This window comes from Meriones unguiculatus, chromosome 14 (assembly GCF_030254825.1).
Source record: "Meriones unguiculatus strain TT.TT164.6M chromosome 14, Bangor_MerUng_6.1, whole genome shotgun sequence".
Lineage (NCBI taxonomy): Eukaryota > Metazoa > Chordata > Mammalia > Rodentia > Muridae > Meriones > Meriones unguiculatus.
The window spans coordinates 64,623,831-64,647,640 of record NC_083361.1 but is presented as its reverse complement, the minus strand read 5'-3'; the positions used below and the strand labels follow the sequence as shown (position 1 = coordinate 64,647,640).

The 23,810-nt window shown below is 40.0% G+C and overlaps 1 protein-coding gene across 7 annotated transcripts in view; it reads right to left on the bottom strand.

Annotated features, from left to right (window-relative positions):
- Agbl1 (AGBL carboxypeptidase 1) overlaps positions 1-23,810 on the bottom strand; it is an 887,605-nt gene that overhangs the window by 745,806 nt on the left and 117,989 nt on the right. For all 7 annotated transcript variants that reach the window (XM_060367383.1, XM_060367384.1, XM_060367380.1 and 4 more), the window contains exon 16: positions 18,247-18,400. In XM_060367383.1, the coding sequence (XP_060223366.1) occupies positions 18,247-18,400 (154 nt within the window). The remainder of the gene's footprint in view (positions 1-18,246; positions 18,401-23,810) is intronic.

Sequence of the window (23,810 nt, the reverse complement as noted above, 5' to 3'; positions counted from 1 at the left end):
CATGGTACAAGTTTGTGGTACAAGAGCAATATTTTGTTGAGTCTCGATTTTTATATGTGCAGATCGGTTTTGGTGTGTTTGCAGACTCTCTTTTGTATAGTCTCAAGGAAGAGTCTCAAAGGTGCTTTAATACCTTTGGATTTCCAACTGCAGTTTCTTTGAAGTTCTGTCAATATGACAGTATTGCGCTCGTGGTGTTTAAACAGGGTTCCTTGTGTATATAAATCTGTCTGTGATAAGTCTTCTCTTCTCTCTGCCTCCACTGGACTTACTTTATATGTCTCCTCCCCATCCCATTACAGTGTACCTGGTTGTGGTGGGTATAATAAGAATGATTCTCATAAATTCATGTATTTGAATGTGTAGTCATAAGAGGGTGGCACTATTTGAGAAGGATCAGGACTAGGAGATGTGACCTTGTTAGAATAGACATGGCCTTGTTGGAGGAAATGTGTCACTGGGGATGGGGCTTGAGGTTTCAAAAAGCCCATGCCAGGCTGAGTTCCTCTCCCTCTCTGCCTATGGATGAGGATGTACCTCTTAGCCATTGCTCCAGCACCTGCTTGCATGCTGTATGCTCCCCACCCAGATGATAATGATAACAGCACACCCTACAGAGGGTAAAAGAAGGCTTAAGAAGGCCAGGCATCTGAGATCTAGCACTGCCTCTTCTTTTCTCCAGCTAAGGTAGCCAAAGTGGACCACTTCCGCTCTAAAATCCAGTGGGTCCATAGCAGTACTTGATTGCACATGTCTTTGGGAGGTTTCAAAATAAAATCTTGTAGAAATTTCCAAGACTGAGAGGCTTTTTCACTTGACTGGAGTTTCTATTATACATCACAACTGTTGTCACTCGTAGCTCTCTTTAACAGAAAGCTCTGTCCTCCATACCAGATCATGCATCTCAAAAACAGACAAAGGCCAGAGACGATGGAAAATGATTTGCAAAGAAGCCAAAAGGGAAAGTCTGTAACCATGTATTTTTCCACTCGGTTCTAATTTAAAACCACTTACAAGTGACAACTCCCAACCCGAGGCAGGTGCCTTGTGGTAGCTCATTACACCCTTGGGACCTCATATAAACCTTTTTTTTTCTTCTGAGAACAGCTATTGTCTTCCAGGGAAAAGCTTTTAGCATAATGGCAGGCTGAATAGAACATTGCTTTTGTAAGAACAATTTTAAGAAAAACGAAAAGGGAAAGGTATTCTTTAACAACTACAAGTGCAGCCTCCTCAGATCCCTCCACCTAGGCTCCCTGGAAAGAGCAGCATGCTAACTGTGGGAGACCCAGGCAACAGAGTGGGATTATCTCACCTCCAGAGACATGTAAAGGTTATGCACTGCTCTTTTAGCTATAATAAGTGCAGGGTGGAGGTGCCTCAGCTGTAAAAATAGCATACCCACCCCCTCAAGCACCTTTGTTGTTGCTTGGTTTCTCACCATCCGGTGAGCCAACAGTGACTTTGCAAGAGCAGAATGGGACTTGCTAACGAGAAGAAAACATGTCCTACCCCCCTCCCCAAAAAGAAGGTTTATAAAGTAATTATTCCCTCTCACAATACTCTCACAGTCAAGAGAATGTTCTAAGGACTGCTTGCAGGTACATGTGTGTACATATAAATGTATACATGTTTGTGTATGTATATATGTTGAATTTGGTCAAAATGTTTATGAGGAAAGATGCATCCATTGCCAAAACGTAAATCTACAGGGTAAAATGGGTCTCAGATTTCTCTGCACAGAAATGGATTCTTCAGAATGCGATATTATGGAGGGAATGCAGAAAAAGTGGAAGAGTTAAACAAAATGCTGGCAGTCTTCAATAAGTGGTATGTTTTGATCATGAACATTTCTAAAGAAATTTCTCTGGAAACAGAGGGGGAAAAAAGTATAGGATGATGGAGAGCATGGATTGGTGGGCTGAAGTCTCCTCGCTAAGTGGCCTCTCTCTGCTCTCCTGGGAGAAGGCTGGTTATGAGCTTTATTGAGAAGTCATCTGTGAAAAGGAAATGAAGATAAGAAGTAGAGGGAGGTCCCAACTTAAAAGTCATTACCACCGAGGAGCATGGGCTTGTCAACTCTACTCTTCAGCAGTCTGAGTTAGGCAGGCTAGATGTTTAAGGCCTCCTAGACAACTTAGCATGAGCAGTTACAAGAGATATTTGGTGGTTTGTTTAAAAAGTGACAGCCCACCAACTCTGTGTATGTGTGTGTGTGTGTGTTTCTTGTGCTTTCTCTTTCTTATTTTTTTTCACTCTGCTTTGCTTGGTCTTTTGGTTTACTTGTTTGTTTTCCAAAGAGAAAGAAGGCATGGAGTTGGGTAGGCAGGTAGGTGGGGAGGCACTCGGAGAAGTTGGGAGAGGGGATACTGTTATCAGAATATATTATAGGAAAAAAATTCATTTCAATTAAAAAAGCAGCAAGCTGGACTTCAGAGCAAGATGATGACCTACAGCCATGTCAGCATGAGAGAATGATCATAGTTAGGGAGACAAATCAGCTGCTTTGTTAGTTTCCAGAATTTATGTCAATGGCTCCTACCATCAGACTTCCTCTACCATCAGACCCACAAACTTTCTCTATTATCACACTGGATTTCTTGTGGAAACTACAATCAAGGCAGCTGCTGCAAAATCCAGTAGACTCAGAAGTAATTGCAAGCTGGTAAAAGAAACTCTAGCAGGAAATTGACAAAAGCTACACTGGTGGGGATTTATAGCACCCAACAGGGACCTTCAAAACTATAGGAACTAAACAAAACCCCTGAACAAACTGTGGGTACCATACAGCCCCTTTGCTGGCAACCCTACTGTATTCCCACAACCACGGGGGGGGGGGGAAGAAACTTGCCTAGCATGCCCTCAGTTCACAGAACAGAGCGAAACAACTCACCACCCCACATACATCCCCCGACCCAACAAAAACCTCCACATAAAACTGGAGCGAGAGTTCATAAGAGAACAGACAAACATCAGTATCCAGTACAGCCCAGGCCAGAGATGGGAAAATGCAACAAATGCACCAAGGAAACGAAATCAGCACCCATGCACGTGATTTCACTATCGTATATCTACACAGCTGTCCTGACAACTCCAGGGATTCCCAACCCACATAACACCCCAGGCCAATGATAACTTGATCCCCTAATGTTACCATCTTTTACCATTTTGTTTTTCTATGTGTCTTTCCGTCCCCTTTCTTTTTTCCTCCATTTTCTGTTTTTCTTTTCTTCCTTTCTATTTTTCCCATAGGCATGCCTCTTCTTTTGATACCTCCCAAAGTCCAGAGGCTAGCTAGATTTATAATGTATGAGTGAGCGTAGCCAGTCTTGGCTACTTTGTGGGTTTCTCTTTTTCCCTTGTTTTACTCCCCTAACGCTAGGTAGGAGAGAAAGAAGGACAGAGGGGAGAGAGAGAGATTCCTGAAACTAGTTTCCTTCTTATATTTCTTCTTTGAGCACGACTGCTAACAAACTGCGAACAACCCCCCTGGAAGAGCACCAACTACCAACCACACCTATCTTGACTCTAGCACTTCCCGGAATTACAAACATCACACAGTTGCCAAAATTATCTGCAGCTGGCAAAACCACCCTTCTAGAAAACAGGAAGAAACCATGATCAGCTGCTGTAGACAGTCTGAAGCAGCCCCTTATGCCCACACTTGGGATTATAATTAAAGCACATTCTTATAATTTTTATCTGTTTTTTTTTAAAGAAACCAAAATTGTAAAATTGTCACTACATATGAGTGCATGGCGTTAACCCCACCTTATGTTACACTGTTAATCAAAAGATCCACAATCTCCACCCTGTATTTTTCCTTTGTTTCTATTATTCCCACTCCAATGTGCGCTCCTTTCCTCAACTTCCCGTCCAACAATCTAATATCTATAACTGATCACCTAATGGTCACTTACGTCTTTTACTCCCACACATGCCCACAATAACTAATGTATTGGCATGCATAGTACTTGGGTCTTTTTACGCCCTAAACCAATAAGCTCCCAACCTATGTCTATTTTGTAGTTAACTGCTACCTTGTTAAAAGAGAGGGTTGACTGCTGGATAGTACCTGCTCTTACTCAAGTCCCAGGAGAGCTGAAGCTACATAGTGAGACCCAGTCTCAATAAATAAATAAATAAGTAAACCAAGTAAACCCTAAAACAACAAAAATCTTAACTAATAATCTAACTCAGGTGAGTAAAACCCAGGAAACACACACAGAAAAGAAAGTTAGAGCTCCTGATGAAAATGTCTTACGTGAAATTCCAGATGCAGAATTCAAATAGGTGATTATAAATATAAATAACTTGAAGAGCCCATGAATATTTTCTAAGAGACGCAAACTGCTGAATGAATAAAAGAAAGTCAATTCGTTATATAAAATAAATCCAAAAAAAGAGAGAAATAACGAAGAAAAAGCAAACCAAATTGATGAAAAACAAATGACAAATCAGATAAAAATTTTATGGGAGAGATCACCAGTAGAATGCACTATATTTAATATAAAATAGTTTGGAACATCATGAAATGTCAAAACCTACGATTATAGACACACAAAAAATTGTTTCATTCAACAAGTATAGAAAATATTTTAATAAAATATTTCCAAACTTAAGGGGAAAAAAGTTCATCAAGGCACATAAAATGCTGAACCAAAAGAACCAGCAAGAAACTCCAGCAAATTATTATACTTAAAATATAGACTGTACAGACCCCCCCCCCCGATAAAAGGTATATTAAAAGCTGCAAGAGAGATAGGCCAAATCATATGCAAAGGCAATCCCATCAAAATAACTGTTGATTTTCAACCAAAATTTTAAAAGCAAGGGCTTAAAATTATGTATTTTAAATTTGGAAAGATCACAATTGCCAAACCCAGTCTGACATACCCAATAAAACTGTCATGACTAAAGGTGAAATAAACAGTTTCTATGAAATATAAAAGAACTTAAGACCATCAAGTCATTCCTAAAGATGATACTGGGCAGAATACTTTAGATTTAAAAGAAATATAAACACATTCAAGAGACTGGGGTGGAGAGGAATGATGCTTAAGACACTGGTTAAACAAAATGCAACTTAAAAATTTCCAAACAATAAAAATAAAATAACAGAAAGCAATAGACATTGTCTTAGCTGGGATGAAACATCATGACCAAAATTAACTTAAAGAACAAGGCATTTGGTGTGGCATTGGTGGTACAGGGGTAAGCATAGCTGCCTTCCAAGAACAAGGTGTTTATTTCATCTTACAAGCCTGTACACTCCGTATCTGAGGGAACATGGAGGCAGTAATTGAAGCAGAGGTCATAGAGTAACAATACTTACTGATTTGCTCCAGCTAACTTTCTTATATAACTCAGGACCACCTGCACAAGAGTGGTGCCACCAACAGTTGGCTGGGCCCTCCCACATCAATCATCAATCCAGAAAATGACAAATGGAGTTTCCAGTGTCTAGTGGAGGTATTGTCTCAATTGAGGTTCCTTTTTTCACAATGACTTTAACTTGTGTCAGGTTGACAAAAACAACAGATAACGCATACCTTTCAAAAATAACTCTGAAAACTAACCTTAATCAAAAGACAACCTTAATTAAAAGACACAAACTAGCAGATAGAGCTAAAAAACAGATTCCTTTTTGGTGCCTCCAAGAAATACATCTCACCATCAAAGATAAACATAACCTTAGAGTAAAGGGTTGAAAAGGCAATCTAAGCAAATGGAACCAGGAGAAAACGTAGGCATTACTACTCAAATGATAAAATAGGCTTCAAGCCAAATCTAATCAGAAGAGATAAAGAGGAGCATTTCATTTTAATCAATGGAGCCATCTTTCAAGAAGAAATTATACAGCACAGAGAGATACTAATATATTATAATTGTAATTTATATATACCAAACACAGGCTCATTCAATTTCATAAAGTAAATATTACTAGATTTAAATCCACACATTATTCCAACACAGTCAGAGTGGGCAAATTTAATACCATATTCTCATGATTAGAAAAAATTGGACAAAAAATGAACAATTGGACAATTGGACAAAACAATGAGTTGGACAAAAAAATTGGACAAAAAATGAATAAATAAATATTTGAGTTGACATCATAGATCAAATGGACCTAACAGACATCTAGACAACATTGCATCTAAACATCAAAGAGTACATATCCTTCAGAGAAACCCATGGAACCTTCTTTGAACTAGAGCACATATTAGGACACAAAGCAAATATGAACAAATTTAGGAAAATTATTAAAGGCCTATATCTTACTTAATAGCAATGAGATAAAGATGAATAACAATAGAAACTATAGAATATTCATACAGTATATTTAGTATAGAAATACTGAACAATACACTCTCGAATGACAGAGTCAATTTCATTGATGAAATCAAGAATAAAACTTTAAGATTCCGCCTTCCACCTTCCCGATGGTGAGTGCTCTCTGTCACGAACAATTCCACATTTGGCTAAGGCTGAGGATCTGGCTTGCTTCCATGTATGTGGACCTATCTGCATTGCCCACGTGGCACACCTGGGTTGGCTACCCAGAGGCTATTTAAGCTGTGGGCTGGCTTTCCCCAGGGTCCGAGGATTGTTCAAGGTTTCTGAATAAACTGCATTGAAAAAAAAAAAAAAAAGAATAGACAAAAGTTCTCTTCCCCCCCAAAAAAAACTTTAAGATTCCAAGAATTAAATAAAAATTAAACACAATATATTCAAATCTATGAGACATGATGAAAGTAGTTTTAAGCTTTAAGTCCCAATACTGAAAAATCAAAGATAACTCAAACAAATAGTGAGACTGTCAAAAACAAGACCATACCAAGTCTAAAGGCAGCAGATAGAAATAACAAATATTGTGGTGTAAATTAATTTAGCAAAAATGAACAAAACAATACAAAGAATTCGTGAAAACAGACTGGTTCTTTTAAAAGATAAACAAGTTGACAAGCTCTTACTCAAATTAACGAAAAATGAAAAAAAGAAAAAAAAGACATGAATTAATAAAATTAGAGATGAAAAAGATACATTACAACAGACACTGGGGAAATTCAGAAAAACATGAGGACATTAAAACTACATTCCACTGAATTGGAAAATCCATAAGAAACTTCTCAAATTTTTGATGCATAGGATATATCAAAGTTAAAGCAAGATGAAGTAAATAATTTAAACAGACCTACAGCAAGCACTAAGATAAAGGCAGAAATTACTCCCCTCCCCCCAAAAAAAATACAAAAAAAAAAAAACCCAATGCAAGATGGATTCCATGCAGAATTCTACCAGACCTTCAAGGAGAGCTAACACCACAGCATCTCAAAATATTCCATAAGATAGAAAAAGAAAAATCACTTCCAATCTTTCTTTCCAGTCCCAGTGTTACCCTAATACTAAAATCAGATAAAGACACAACAACAAAAACTATAGGCAAATCTCCAAATATACAAAAATTCTCAACAAAATACTTGCAAGCCAAATTTGATAACACATCCAAAAGATCGTCAGTCGTGATCAAGATGGCACCAATACAGAGATGATTAAACATATGTAAATACAATAATACAATAAATAAATACAATTCACTATATAAATAGACTTAAGGGCAGGATTCACATACATTTCAAAAGATGAAGAAGGAAACTTAGTCATAATCTAATACAAAATGAATAAAGTGTAATTAATAATAATAATAAAAAGGTTTAAAAAATAGCCTCAAACTAAGCACTGCACTCAGGGTCAGCCGCTTTCGACCCAGAGAAGAGCATGTCTGGTTGCATGCAGGTTGATGCCCCCGGTCCCGCCTCTGAGAAAAAGGTATCGGACGGGTCTGATGCTCTTTGGGTGGATGACACCTAAATGAACATCGGTACAAAATCCCAATTTATTTCTAATATCAGAGATCAGACCTCTACTCTTGCCTGATGCGTCTAAAACAAAAAGGGGGAACTGTAGAGAGCTGCGGAATGCTATGCCTTAAAGATGGAGCTGGTTTCTGCCTTCCACCTTCCCGATGGTGAGTGCTCTCTGTCACGAACAATTCCACATTTGGCTAAGGCTGAGGATCTGGCTTGCTTCCATGTATGTGGACCTATCTGCATTGCCCACGTGGCACGCCTGGGTTGGCTACCCAGAGACTATTGAAGCTGTGGGCTGGCTTTCCCCAGGGTCCGAGGATTGTTCAAGGTTCCTGAATAAACTGCATTGAAAAAAAAATAGCCTCAAAAATACCATTAAATAAATGCAGCCAAGGAACTGAAAGATCTATATAAAACTTTAGAAAACCAGAAGATGCCGTCCTACCAAAAGCAATCTACAAATTCAATAGAATCTTCCATCCAAATTCCAATGCAGTTTTTTAATTTTTCTTTAAGACTCATATGTAAACACAAGACCAAGGACAGCCAAAACTCTCCTAAACAAATGAAAATATTGCTGAAGGTAATGCCATTCATGATTTCAAGTCATACTATAGAGTTACATCATAAAAACAGCAAGATACCGGAACAAAAACCAACCAAACAACAACCAAAAACAAAAACAGATACTTGGAGTGATTAAGTAGAATTTGAACCCAGATACAAGTTCACATACTAACACTTGATGGATATTTAACAGAGAATCCTTGGAGGAAGACAGATTTTCAACAAATGATGCTAGAAAAACTGGATATCTACATGTGGAAGAATCAATATTGACCTTCATTTCTCAGTCTGCACAAAAAAAATCAATTACAAATGAATAAAAAACTTCAATGTTAGACCTGACACTCTGCAGTTTCTAATGGAAAGCATTGGAGAGTGCTTCAGGTTCTGTATCAGCCAAGGACTTTCTGAATAAAAATCTAGCCAGTCCTTCAGTCTTTCAGGAAATAAGACCAACTCAAATGGGACCTCATGAATGAAAAATAGAGAAAGAAACTGTTGATCGTGGGAAGAGGCAACCTACACACTGGTGAAGAATATTTGCCATCTACATATGTGACGGGGGATTTATGTCTAGAATACACAAAGAATTCAAAAATCTAAACACGAAGAAAACAGCAGAAGAATGGATAAAGAAAATCCACATTTACACAATTGAATACTACTCAGGTATTAAAAACAAGGACATCAGGAAATTTGCAGGCAAATGAATGCAACTAGAAAATATTATCCTGAGTGCAGTAATCCAGACACAGAAGGACACACATGGTATGTACTCACTTATAAGAGTATATTAGCCATAGAGTACAGGATAACTATTCTACAATCTACAGACTCAAAGAAGCTAAGTAACAAGAAGGGCCCGAGGGAGGATGCTTGAATCTCACTCAGAAGGGGAAATCAAATAGACCTCAGAAGTGGATGAAATGAGAAAAATGGGTGGGAGAGAAGGTGGGAAGGCATGATGGTGGGGATAAGGTTGTAGGAGAGTGGGGGGGTGAGAGGTGGGAGAGAGGAAGGAAACCCATGGGGGAGGGCATCTCTGCAACAACCTGGAAACAGGTAAAGCTTCTGGGAGGATGTGCAGGTGACTCCAGCTGAGAGTCCTAACAGCAGAGGATATGGAGACTGAAGTGGCCATCTCCTATAGCTAGGCAGGACTTCCAGTGGAGGGAGGGGGTACCACCTTTGACCCCAAATTTACCCTGTCTATCTACAAGGTGTATAGGGATAAAAATGGAGCAGAGATTGACATCAAACAATGACTGGCCCAACTTGATACCCACCCCATGGAGGAAAGCCAACCCCTGATACTCTGCTATGCTGGCAGACAGAAGCCTAGCATAACTGTCCTCTGAGAGGCTACACCCAGCAGGGGATTGAAACAGATGCAGAGGCCCACAACCAAACAAAGGCGAAATCTTGCAGAAGAGTTGGGGAAGGGATGAAGAACCCTAAGCAGGCAGGAACTCCACAGGAAGAGCAACAGAGTCAGCTAACCTTGGACCATGTGGGCTCACAGAGACTACCAATGGGCATGCAAGGACTGGGCCTAGGCACCCTACACAAACGTAGCTGATGGATAGCTTAGTTTTCACGTGGGTCCACAATTGGAGTGGGGTTTTTCTCTGACATGGACTCTCCTGCCTGTGTTTGGATCACTTTTCCCTAGCTGGGCTTCCTTGTTGGGCCTCAGTGGAAGAGGATGGCCTTGATCCTGAGGCAACTTGATGTGCTGGGGCAGGTTGGCGGGGGCTCCACTTTTCTGAGAGGAAGGAAAAGGGAGTATAGGAAGAAGAAGATGGGAGGGTGGGACTGAGAGAAGAGGGAGGGGGCTGTGATAAATATGTAAAGTAAATAAATAAATAAATTTAAAAAATAAAAGTGGGTTAGGAAAGTAACAGGCAGTTCTGAAAAGATGAAATACAAAAGACTAAGAAATACATTTTGAAGTGTTCAACATCCTTAGCCCACAGGCAAAGGCAAATTTAAACTACTTTGAGACTTTTTTATGTTATGGTACATTATTTTTTCTTTTTTTATTATTATCATTTATTACAATTTAATCAATTTGTATCCCGGCTGTACCCCTTCCTCATCTCCTCCCAATCCTACCCTCCCTCCCTCTTCTCCCCCGTGCCCCTCCCCTAGTCCAATGATGGAGGAGGTCCTCCTCCCCTTCTATTTGACCCTAGCCTGTCAGGTTTCCTCAGGACTATTTGCATTGACTTCCTCTGTAGCCTGGCAAGGCTGCACACCCCAGGGGGAGGTGATCAGAGAGCCAGCCACTGAGTTCTTTTATGCTACTCCAGACGGAATGGCTAAGATTAAAAAAGCATATGACACCAAATGCTGGCAAGGATGTGGGGAGAGGAAAAAAAAGTATTCACTGATGGTGAAAGTGCTAGCTCATACAGCTATTGTGGAACTCAGTGTACAATTTCTTCAGAAAGCTAGAAATGAACATTTGACTCCTGGTCGCATCTTCAAAGTCTTTTTATTCTACTACATAATTGTTTGCTCATCATGTACATCGCTGCTCTATTCATAATATCTAGTAAATGGAATCAGCCTTCATTTCCACCAACTAATGACTGGCTAATGATGATTTCTTATAACACAATAGAATTTTATTTCACTATAAAGAAAAATAAAATTGGAGCTGGAACGATGGCTCAGTAATTAAGAACATGATTTATTCTTCCAGACAGACATGAGTTCTATTCCTAGCCTTCACATGGTGGCTCACAACCACCTATAGCTCTATTTCCAGGTGATCCGATGTCATCTTCTGGGCTCTGCAGATACCAGTAATGTACATGGTATACAGACGTACATATAGGCAAAGCATAAGTGATAGCTCTTCTTAGTTGTCAAGTTGGCTACATCTGGAATTAACCAAACCCAAGCACTGGATTCCCTGTGAAAGACTGTTCATAATTGAACCATTTCAGTTGGAAAGTCCTACCATAACTTCAGCTCTTTTGAGGTAGAAAAAAAAATCCACTGTATATCTGAACTACACCTTCTGATGACAGCCTACATAAAGGGCGTGGAAGGAGAAAGTGCTTGTTCTTTGATGCTTGCTTCACTCCGGCTGGCAAGTTCATTTCTTTTTCTTCACTTATCTTGGAGCCTACTTCTTTAGGATTCCAGTGTATACTGAAGACTAGATGGTACATTCGGTTTCATGGACAGAACAACTCCTGGATGCTTGGGCTTTCCATTGGGAGACAGCCCTTGTTGAAATAGTCAAACCACAGCCTGTAAGCCACTCTTATATTTCCCATGTATATTCATAAATTCTGTCAGTCCTATATCTGTAGAGAACTCTGACTAATACAACACCCATACACATGAAATAAACATTAAAAAGTAAAATTTGAAGGAAAATGAATGAAACTGAAAAAAAATGATACTGGGTGAAAGAGCCCAAACACAGAAAGACCGATGCCTCATTTATCTCACAAATGTGGAACATAGCTTCAAAACGATTGAATCATATGCTTAATTTGCAGTAGCTATAGAAGCCAGAAAACTAGAAAGGGCCATTGCAAAAGCAAGAAAGATCTTCAGAGAGGGGAGTGATGTTTGAAGGGAGAATGGGGAATAATGCTGGGGAAAGTTTAAGCAGGGAGGAGGATAGAATGATAGGTTAGAGGAGAAGGTGAAAGAAAGGATGACTAACATTAAGGATGTTCGAAGAAGCCATATGGAAACCTACTATTTTATAAATATTTTATAATCTCACATGAGAGAAATATTATGTGGGTATGTGCACATGCATGTGTGTGTGTGTGAGTGTGTGCGTGTTTAAATGGAGCTACGCTGTGGGGTGTGGGGTAGAGAGGTTGTTCTTCCCAGTAGTCATAGTTTGCTAAGTAGAAAGCCCACTGCCAGGCATGATACACTATTAGTAAGGGGAGCTCCAGAAACCCCTAAAACAAGACAGGCTATTCCCACTGCTCTTGGTTGCCACTGGAATTCTAGAGTAAAACTTTATTGCTGAAGATACCAGATACTTTGATCACAGGACATGGAGAAATCAAGTTGCACTGAGCTGGAAGCACCCCTCCTGCTAGCTTTCATGGTGTCGGAATATGCTTTGCAGCTTGCTGTGGGAGAAAAAGCACCAACATGCTCACTAAGCCATGAACCCTGTGAGCTGAAATTATGATTGACTTCACCAAACACACCTGTGGAGGAAATAGGTGTTCCAGTGTCACAGGAGTAACCAAACGCTTTCTGATTGTATTTAAGGCCCATTACACAGGATAGAACACTTACCTGGTTCTGTAAGCCTGACCAAGAACATGTGGCTGGGGAACCCATGGGTCCAAGGAAAGAACCTACAAGGATTATTTTGCTAAATGGACATAGCACCAAGCTACCTTTTAAATACTTTATTTACCAATAGGTTAGTGATGCTTTTAGTCCTCCTCAGAAAATATTTTTGCTGTGGATAGTGGTTCATACAGAGACTTAAAACTGGTCAAAATGCATAGAGTGCCTTCGGAGTTTTCAGCTATAAATGGGACACTATCACACACACACACACACACACACACATGCACACGCGCACACACTTCAGGGAATATCACTAGTATTGACGGTATCTGGGGGAAGAGTCTATCTTCTTCAGATGTGTTTGCAGCAGTAGATGGCCCTACATCCATACGCATATGAGTTATGCATATGAGTAGCACTAACTGAAGGTCTCTTTTTTTAAGAAACTGAATATGAAGCTGAGGAAAGAATGTGGAGGACTTCCCAATGCCTCACAGTCCTGAGCCAGGATGCTAAGCTGAGCTGCTCTTTGTCTTGTAAAGGGCCCCTTTCATCATCAATTTTTCCTGAAGCTTATTTCCATAATGACTTCATTGGCACTTTCTCAGACTTCTTAACCACTGTCCCACTGAAAAGGATAGATATGAGTGAAACTTCTGAAGATCTGCCAGGATCTTGCTTCTGAAGGTTTAAATCTCGGGTACAAAGCCTTGATCTTCTCTTAGGAACATTTTAGAAAAGCACCAAGCTCAAGAATCCAAGCAGAGATGAAATATAGAGCCAGTATATCTGGTGAGAACTGCACCAAAAGTATATTTATTAAGAAAGCAAAGCTCCTATCAGTGGACTTGGAAAGGGGCAGAGAGGAGATGAGGGAGGGAGGGTGAGATTAGGAGGGAATGAGGGAGCGGGGTACAGCTGGGATACAGAGTTAACAAAATGTAACTAATAAGAAAACTTAAGAAAAATAAAAAAATTTAAAAAAATAAAATAAACTATATAAAATAAAATAAAAAAAAGAAAGCAGAGCAAAATCATTCCAAGAAAATAACTTAAAAAAAAAAAGAAAAATACTTTTGAAAAATAAACAACAACAACAAAAAAAAATGCTTCTGGGAGACTCTCTGGATTCTACACCCAAGAAAGAAGTAAAAGTAATCAATAAATTGTCTTCAAAAATTACCAGGTCTGGGCATTTACAACCAATGGCCAAGGGAAATGGTCTTCAGGAAGGAGACTTTCCTTGGGCCCCACAGCCATGCTCCTATTATTTGGTTTTCTGAAACAAAACTCAAGCGATAATCCTACACTGTGGAAAGAAAACCCTTCAGTGCACAAATCCCTCCTTAGAAAAGGTGAGTGGCAGCCATTGAACCTGAAGCAGGCTGCATCACAGCTAAACAGCCCACACCTGACTGAAGCTGACCCAGTCTCTCCTGGAGGAAGAAGCAAGTGAGACAATTTAAGCTCACCTGGAGGGAGGCCTCGAGGCGAAGAACCTTGAGACTCTGGCTCATTCACTGTGTTCTAAATCAATCTATCACATTCTCTGGTTCAAAGGAGCTTAAGTGGTTTTACTTCTGAATTACAGGCATGGCTAATTGCACTTTGGAGTAGACAGTGTTTATATTGTGTTGGGTTGTTCTTACTTTACAGACCTAGGGATGGCATTTATGCACTGCAATGGGCTTACAGCCTTGTGAATATGGGCAATATGAATTGAATTCAGTGGTTAAATATAATGATGATGCTAAAAACAATGATAAAGTTGGGAAAGAGATGTGCTGGGAAGGTCCCAGAAGAATTTGGTAGGGAGGTAGAAGATGGATAAGATCAGGATAGATTGTATATGTGCATAAATTTTTAAAATAAAAATATAACCAAAAAAATCAATTATATGGCTGTGCTAGTCTGTCTCCTCACATTTAAACCCAGATATTGCAATCTGAGATCTTTATTGGGGTGTGAAGAACCTAAGGAAAGATCTTCAAGTCAAAAGAATATTCTCTGTGCCTATCTGCACCTGTACCTGAAACACCTACATTTACCACCAGGAAGAGAAATGTAAATAAAACTCATTGTAAGCAGCAAGGGAGTAGGACTTGCCCCAACTACTACCCTACTTCCTATTAAATTACAGGGTATAAGAGGGAACAGAGGGAGGTCCTGCTCAGAACTTGAAACCAGAATACTAAAGCATGGAATGATGATAGAGTCAACACATTTTCTTTGTAGACTCTGGAGTCAAAATAACAAGGTTGGAAATCTGGCACTACCATCGGTCACAATATTGCGCCTCCTCAGGTCCCATTTGTCACACCTGTAAAATGGGGTTTGTGGAAATTAATCCCCTCAGTGAAAGATAATAATCAGACACCGCCTTGGCTCATTTTACGTCAGCTTGACACAAGTTATAGCTGGGAAGAGAGAACCACAGCTAAGGAAATGCCCCTGTAGGATTGGCTCATAGGCCAGTCTGTGAGGTATTGTTTTGATTAATGATGAATGTGGGATGGCCCAGCTCACATGGGGGTTATTCAACCTCTGGGCCGGTGGTCCTGAGCCGATAAGAAAGTAGATTGAGCAAGCCATCAGGAACAAGCCACTAAGCAGCACATCTCCAGTTTCTACATCACTTTGAGATTCCTGCCCTGAGTTCCTGCTCTGGCTTCTATCAGCAATGGACTATGATGTGGAACTGTAAGCTGAAATAACCCTTTCCTCTCCCAAATTGCTTTTTTTTCCCCCATGGTGTTTGATCACAAAAATAGAAACCCTAACTAAGAGCCACATAACCCACTCAACTGAGGTGGGTTTTGCTTTTTGTTATGCTTTGTTTTCTCAGTGAGTGAATGAGCAAAACGGGCTAGACCTCTTCTTGCATAATCTGAAGAAATAAGATGATAATATAGAAAAGCACCAGTGAACTCTATGTTTTAGTTAACCTTGGATCACTCAGAATCAGATACACAAATTTGCAAGGCCCACTGCAAAATGTAAATGCAGGGCCCCTTGTCAAAACTTATTTATTTATTGTGTACTGAGGCCCTTAATTTTTAATTTTTCTACATTTTTAATAGACATGCAACATATGGATATTTATGAGGTAGTGTAAGATTTCAGTATGTTTACACTGAGTCATGATCTGACTAAAGTTTTTGATGTATAAAACACCTCAAATATTTAGCATTTTCAAAACTTTCTGTACTGCCTACTTTCAACTATTACACTGAATTACTACCAGCTGAGGTTATCTTTCTGCAGCATGGAGGATTAAAAGTTTCTCTGCCTATCCAATAGTATTGCCATACCCACAAGCCATCCCCTCCCTCCTTTCTTGCCCCAGTACTCTTCCCTGACTCTTGAAAATACTTCTTGAGCCTGTGTTAGCTTGATTCTCTATTACTTTTATAAAACACTGACCAAATCCAATTTTGAAAAGAAAAAGGGTTTGTTTTTGGTTTACTGTCTAATCACTGAGGGAAGTAGGGTAGGAATGCAAACAGAGCAGGAACCAGAGGCAGGAACTGAAGTAGAGACCACAGAAGAACACTTCTTACTAGCTTGCTCTCCTTGACTTTCTCAGCTTACTCTCTTCTACAACCCAGGACGATCTGGGCATCACCCACAGTGCGGTGGGCCTGCTGCATCAATCATTAATTAAGAAATGCCCCCATTATCCACAGATCAATTTAATGCAGGTAGTTGAAGTTTCCTCTTGTCATGTGACTACAGTTTGGGTCAGGTTGACTAAAAGAAGTTACCAATAGAATATATAATTCTATGAACATTTTTAGCTTCTACATATAAATAATATTATATGGTATTTGTCTTTCTGTGCCTGACATGGCTTACTTAGTCAAAGGCCTTTAATTTCCTTCCGTGTTGTCACAAGTACCTGGTAGAAACTAGTCATTCAAGAATTCCAAGCCAAGCATGGTGTCACATGCCTCTAATCCCAGCACTTGGGAGGCAGAGGCAGGCGGATCTCTGTGAGTCTACAAAGCAAGACGAGGAAAGCCAGCGCTCTGTTACCCAGAGAAACCCTATCTCAAAAAAAAAAAAAAAAAAAAAAATCCATGCTGGTGACAGTGGAAGATAGGAATCAAACAAAGCCATGGTTCTTCTAATCAGGAAAATAAATGTAAAAATATACATTTTAAACTAACCACATAAATAGCAAGCAGAAATAATATTTTATCAGAGGATTGGAAGTGCCCTAAAACCCAAACTGCAAGAAACAGTTCAATTAAAAGAGAAAGAAATGGGAAGAAAATTCCAATTATGACTCAATAGGGGCTAATTTATGCTTGCTATTTATAAGATTAGTTAAAATAAATGTATATTTTCATGTGCCTTTTATGTTCTCCTCCTTAGGAAAGGAAGTTGGAAAGCACAGCCTTATCTCCTTACATAAATAAACAATTACTTACGTAAATAAACTCAGTGAAGACTGCCCTGGGTTACTACCTTCAACTCCCAAACTCTGCTTATCTGCCAAGTAGAGTGCTCTGTGGCTGCTGGGAAATTGTTCTTAAATGCATAAAACACATAAGAGAACTTTTTAAAAATCCCTTACTATTCATTAAGGTATTTTAGAGCCTCGTTAATTCAGATGGGATAATCAGTTGTTGATTAGCCAGGTTGTTAAGCATCCATTGTCAGATGCTGATGAGGTGTGAGAAATTACATTTCCTATCCACCCAAGAGTCACCTGAATACCATTAGCCCTTCATAAGGTACAATGTTATTTTCTGGGGATAAATTAGCTCAGCTCTTATTCTCTGGTCTTTTCTTTCATTGTCCAAATTTCTTTTTATTGCAAATCATTCCTCATTCACTTTTGTTTCTCTTGCTTCACGGAGGTCTGAAGGTAATAAGTTGGCCACACTTATACTCAGGACTCTAGTATTAAAAGGGCATGATGGATCTGTATATTGGGGTGTCTGTGTCTGTGCCTGTATGTCTATATGACTGCATATGTATCCACATGTGTCTCAATGTCAATGTGCTTATATGTGCTCTTGATTTGACTTTGCTCTGAGTTATTGGCTACATCCTTTTCTATCCTTAGACTTTCAGATACATGTACTCAGGTTACCAAGAGAATTCATCAGCCAGGGCTCAAAGACTGCTTCCTTCCTTCCCATACTGACTAAGAGTCACAGTACACCATGCATGGAGAATGAAGAGCCTGGAGTAGGATAGGAAAATGTGATTCAGAGGCCTGCTTCTGTTTTCAACAAGGAAGTCAGCATCTCTGATGATCTGCTCTGTATTCTAGCAGGTCATTTCCTATCCCTGACAGCAATTCATTTTCCCCATTCTTTAACAACAGAATGACATTAACATTTACTCTTTGTGTCATATCAAAAAGATTCAGTGATATATTTTTATCAAGATAGACAAATCCCCAATCAGTTATAGAACCACTGTTCTAAAATGGAAGAAGTGTTCCCAAGAAGGCAGAGGGGCCTCCAAGCCAAATTTGCAAGAAAAAGGTCATCGTTTAACTCACGGAACTGCTCCAGATGTTCAGCGCTGTTAGATTCAGGGAAGGCAGTGATAGTCACCAGCGGACAAGGATTCCCTCCCAATGTCTGGCAGAGAACATCCTGCCGGAAGTAGACTTGCCTAGGATCGATGTTTCTTTCCAGAATTTCAAGATGAGTCTAGAACAGAAACAAAACAAGCATGCATATATTAATGGTTATTTAATAGTTCAAACAGGAAAATACCTTTCATTCACTAAATCTCGTAATTATTGGAAGTGTTTTTGCCAACCCAATCTGTCTGATGTGTATGGAGCACCGAGTGATGACAGGCTGTTCTTAGGAGAGGTTTAGTGGGGCTGAAAGGACAGCGTTGTTTCTGCACATATCTGCACTACATATTTGTTTGCAAGTTGCACTGTAAGTAAAAAAGCAAGGACATAAATTGTTCTTCTTATCACCATGAAGTGTGATTACCATGAGGACAGAAGCTACCCAGAACACTGGAGACCATGAGTCCCAGCAACACAGAATACAGCTGGTCCTCTTGAAGAATAACAAAAGACAGTTTACCCACAGGATGCTAAGTTAACAAAAAACTTATACAAAAAAAACAATTGTCTTTTCCTACTATACCTCCAGATTTAAATATTTAAATACTAGTTGAAAACACAGCATTACACAAAAGATGAGAAAGCCATTGAAACAAGGACACCTTTAAGACCTCTAGTGATATTTTTTTTTCTTTTTTTTTTATTTTTTATTTTTTTTTATCAGTTACATTTTATTAACTCTGTATCCCAGCCATGTCCCCATCCCTCATTCCCTCCCAGTCCCTCCCTCCCTCCCTCCCTCATCTCCACCGTGCCCCTTTCCAAGTCCACTGATGGGGGGGACCTCCTCCCCATTCATCTGATCCTGTTTTATCAGGTATCTTCAGGACTGGCTGCAAAGCCCTCCTCTGTGGCCTAACAGGACTGCTCCTCCCTTCGGGGGTGGGGAGACCAAAGAGCCAGTCATTGAGTTCCTGTTAGAAATAGTCCCTGTTCCCCTCACTTTGAGAAACCAATTGGTTACTGAGCTACCACAGGCTACATCTGAGTGGAGGTTCTAGGTTATATCCATACATGGTCCTTGGTTTATTAACCACAACAAGGGGACTACTTGCACACATTCTGGAAATGCCCTGTGACTCCAGTCTGGTTTCAGTGACTTGAACAACTGAAGAGGGCTAGCCAGCCCCACTGCAGCACAGGAGCACTAGTGAACAAAGATCACCAGCTTAAGATCTCAAGTTTTCCCTGTAATCAGGTAGATATTAACAGAGCAAAAGAGAAACAAGTTCCCTCTTCCCTTGACGAAACACACACACACACACACACACACACACAGAGAGAGAGAGAGAGAGAGAGAGAGACTAGTCTTATGAGAATATTTAAGACATTTGTGACTATGTTATGACAAGGTGTAGTGTAGAGAAAATGCTTATACATAGGCAGAATTATGTCCTCCAAACATGCATGTGCTCATCTATAGAACACATAAGTACTTAACTTTAACTGGGCACGGAGACTTTAAGGTGGTGATTTTCATGAGGCAAGGAGACTATACTGCCTTATCCTGTTAGAGTCAATATAACTATAAGTGATTAAAAGCAAAGACTCTTGCCTAGGTGCTGAGAACCAAAGAAAACCCAGCCTTCTAGCCTGGCATGGAGGATAGAGGACGGAACAATCAACAGAGGAGTACAAAAGGCATCCAGAAACTAAAAAAAAGGCACGTAAATGACCCCCTTGGGTTTCAAAAGGAGCACATTCTAATACTCTGGTCTTTGCCCAACTTCTAGTTTGAGGTTTTTTTTGTTTTTGTTTTTGTTTTTTAATCTTGTTTAAACCAAAAAGTTTGTGCTGATTTGCTACAGTAGAAACAGAAAATGAATAAGTGAGAAAACAAACAAAAATATTCTAAAAGAAGTTTATGGAAACAGCCTAACTATAAATATTTAAGTACTGAAATATTTGAAACCTGTGGGGGGAAAAATGTGTCAAGGAACAAAGAGAACCACACGATTTTGTGGGTTTTCTTCCACGCACAGAAATTCAACCTGGACTTGAGCCTATTGGCTCACACCTACATGCTCAACACTCCAAAGGCAGACAGGAAGAGAGCTGAGCTTGAGGCCAGCCTTGGATGCCTAGTGACCTCAAGGCCAGCCTGCACTGTAAGAAACAAACAAAACAAAACTGGGAGTGGCGGGGATGAAGAGGAAGAGAAAAGAGGAGTAAGAAAGGAAAGGTAGGAAAGAGAGAAAAGCTACTAAATAATGAAAAGAAAAAGGGAAAGGAGACAGAAGATGAGAAGGAAATAAAGATGAAGAGAAAAAAAAAATTTGACCTGCAGTCACATGATTTTTGAAACTTATAAACAAAATCACCCAACCCTTAGGATTTACTATCCACAATAACATAACTTTTACTATTTCACAAACCTCTTGTCCAAGAAAATAACATAGAACATCAATCAAGCGTCCACCCAAAACTATCTGAATCTCTCTCCTCAATATCATTGCCTCATATTGTCCATGAGTCTGAAACAGCCATAATCCTTACTTAATCCTACTCCCACTCCCACATTAAATGACCTGCCTTAATGCCAAACTTCTAAGTTTTAATAAGTACCCCCAAGTTTTTTGTCCTTCTCCCTTTGAGAAAATGTCAAGATTTTGTCATATTCTTTCACCCTGGTCAAACATACATAGGACAGAGGTTAAGAAGTTCAAATACCAGGGCTCCTGACTTCCCCAAGCTGCCTTGGTACCTATACACTCAGCATCATTTCTCAGACCATGCTGCTCTATCATGAATAGGGAGAGGATCAAACGAAGCCATTCTGGGAGCCCAGAGACCTCATCCAAGCCCTCTGCACACATTCTGTCCAGTTCCTTGCCTTCATTCTTCCTAATAGATGAAGTTTATTCATGGTAAAGCCTGGCCCCATGTTTCATGGTGTTATTATTCTAAACCTGACACTACTGCCCTTCCTTGAACAGAATTGGATTTGGACCTGTAAATTAAGTGTGTGTGTGTTTCCTTATGGGCACTGTGAGTATGTATAAATAACCTTGTCATACATGTAACACACATACACTCTCTCTCTCTCTCTCTCTCTCTCTCTTTCTCTCTCTCTCTCTTCTTTGCTTATACTTCTTTCTGCAGAACTAGATGCCAGAAAAAAATGAACCACTGCTTAGAGATTCATAGTAGAAAGGATTTTAATCTGTCAACTTTATGATCATAAGCAGTTAAACAGTTTTAAATGAAAACAACTATTGAAAAACTAGTTTCTAAATAGTACTTATGGGCAGAGGTCCAGAAGACATGCAGTACCCAGCTATACCACTCCTGGGCATATACCCAAAATATATTCCACCATGCCACAGGACATTTGCTCAAATATGTTCATAGCAGCTTTATTTGTAATAGTCAGAAACAGGAAACAACCCAGATGTCCCTCAACTGAAGAATGGGTAGAGAAAATGTGGTACATTTACACAAAGGAATGCTGCTTGGCTATTAAAAACAAGGAAATCATGCAGTTTGCAAGCAAATGGATGGAACTAGAAAAATATCATCCTGAGTTAAAGATACAGATGGCATCACCCACTTATAAGTGGATATTAGCCACATACTACAGAATAACCATACTACAATCCACAGACCCAAAGAAGGTAAGTAACAAGGAGTGCCTAAGGGAGGATGCTTGAATCTAACTCAGAAGGGGAAATAAAATAGACTGTGGAAATGGATGAAGAGAGAGAACTGGGTGAGAGAGGGGGTGAAAAGGGGAACAAGGGTGAGGATCAGGTGCCGGGAGAGAGAGGGTGGGAAGTGAAAGGGGTGGGAGAACATCTCTGAGACAAGCTGGAGATCTGCGAAAGGGTTGGCTTCTGGGAGGACATGGGTGTGACTCTGGCATTAGGGGATATAGAGACTGAAATGGCCAGGCAGGACTTTCAATGGAGGGAGGAGGGAGAGACCAACCCACCAACAAAACCTTCAAACCAAAATTTACTCTGCCTACAAATGTGCAGCTATAAAGATGGAGCAGAGATTGAGGGAAGGCCAAGCAATGACTGTCCCAACTTGGGACCCACTCCATGGGAGAGCGCCAATCCCTGTCACTATTAATGATACTTTGCTATGCTTGCAGACAGGAGGCTAGTATAAACTATCTTCTGAGAGACTCTACCCAGCAGGGGATCGAAACAGATTCTGAAACACAGCCAACCACTAAGCAGAGCTTGGGGTGCCCTTGTAAGAGTTAGGGGAAGAACAGGAGAACCTAGATGGGGACAAGAACTCTGCAAGAAGACCAACAGAGTCAACTGAGGACCAAGGGGGCTCATAGACACTAAACCACCAACCAAAGAGCATGCATCATCTGGACCTAGGCCCCCTACACATATGTAGCTAATCGGCAGCTTAGTCTTCATAAGGATTCCCTAGCAATTGGAGCTGTCTCTGACATGGACTCTTTTGCCTGCTTTTGGATCAAAGTTAGATACTTAACCTCCTTGTGACTCAGTTTTTCATCTTTAAAGTGTACATTAAAATTATATTCCCTACTTCATGCAGTGAATGCAGGAATAAAAACTATAAGAAAAGCATCTATTGCTTAGTGTAACAGGCCTATAATCCCAGAAACTTGGGAGGCTAGGTAGGAGTCTGACAATTTCAAGACCTGCCTGGTATACAGAGCGAGAGTTCAAGGCCAGCCGGGGCAACTTAACAAGACTTTGTCTCAAAATAAAAAAAAAAAAGTTTTAAAAGTATTTATTTTATTTTTTGAGATTCTAAAACAATTACATCATTTCTCCCATTTCTGTTTTCTCCCTCCAAACCCTCTCATATACCACTGTTTGCACTTTTTCAAATTCATGACCTTTTTTAAATTGTCTGAAAATATATTACTATATATAATCTGTCCAGTCTGTACAATGCTACTTGTAAGTATGTTTTAATGGCTAATCATTTGATATCTGATAGCCAATTGGCGTTCTCTTCCCTGGGGAAGACTATTTCCCCGTCTTTCAACGTTCCTCTGTTGCCTACAGTCCTTTATCTATGTTGGTCCCTTCTGGGCTTTCCCTGGCCGCATTAGCACGTCTGTTGTTCTTGTTCACGTCATGTTTAGGCAGAGGAGTTGGTAAGACTTTAAAGGTGTGTCTTCTGAGATCGTTAGGAGACACAGCCTCACAGAAAACTCCCTGGCCCTCTCTGGCTTTGACAATCTTTGCACCCCCTTTTCCCACAACGATCTCTGAGCCTTAGGTGTGGGAGTTGTATCTTAGATGTACCGTCTGGGACTCAGCTCCACAACTCTGCATTTTCTGTTGGTTGTGGTTTTCTTCAATGGTCTTTGTTGAAAGAGAAGTCTCCTTGATGTGGTCTTAGGATTACAGTTATTGGGATAGACCCTGGAAAAGGATGGTGTCTGGCTGGGTGCAGAGGCTGGACGAGATGACGTTTGTTGTTGTTGTTGTTGTTGTTTTGTTTTCTGCTCGTTTTTATTTCTTAATTTTTTTTTTCAT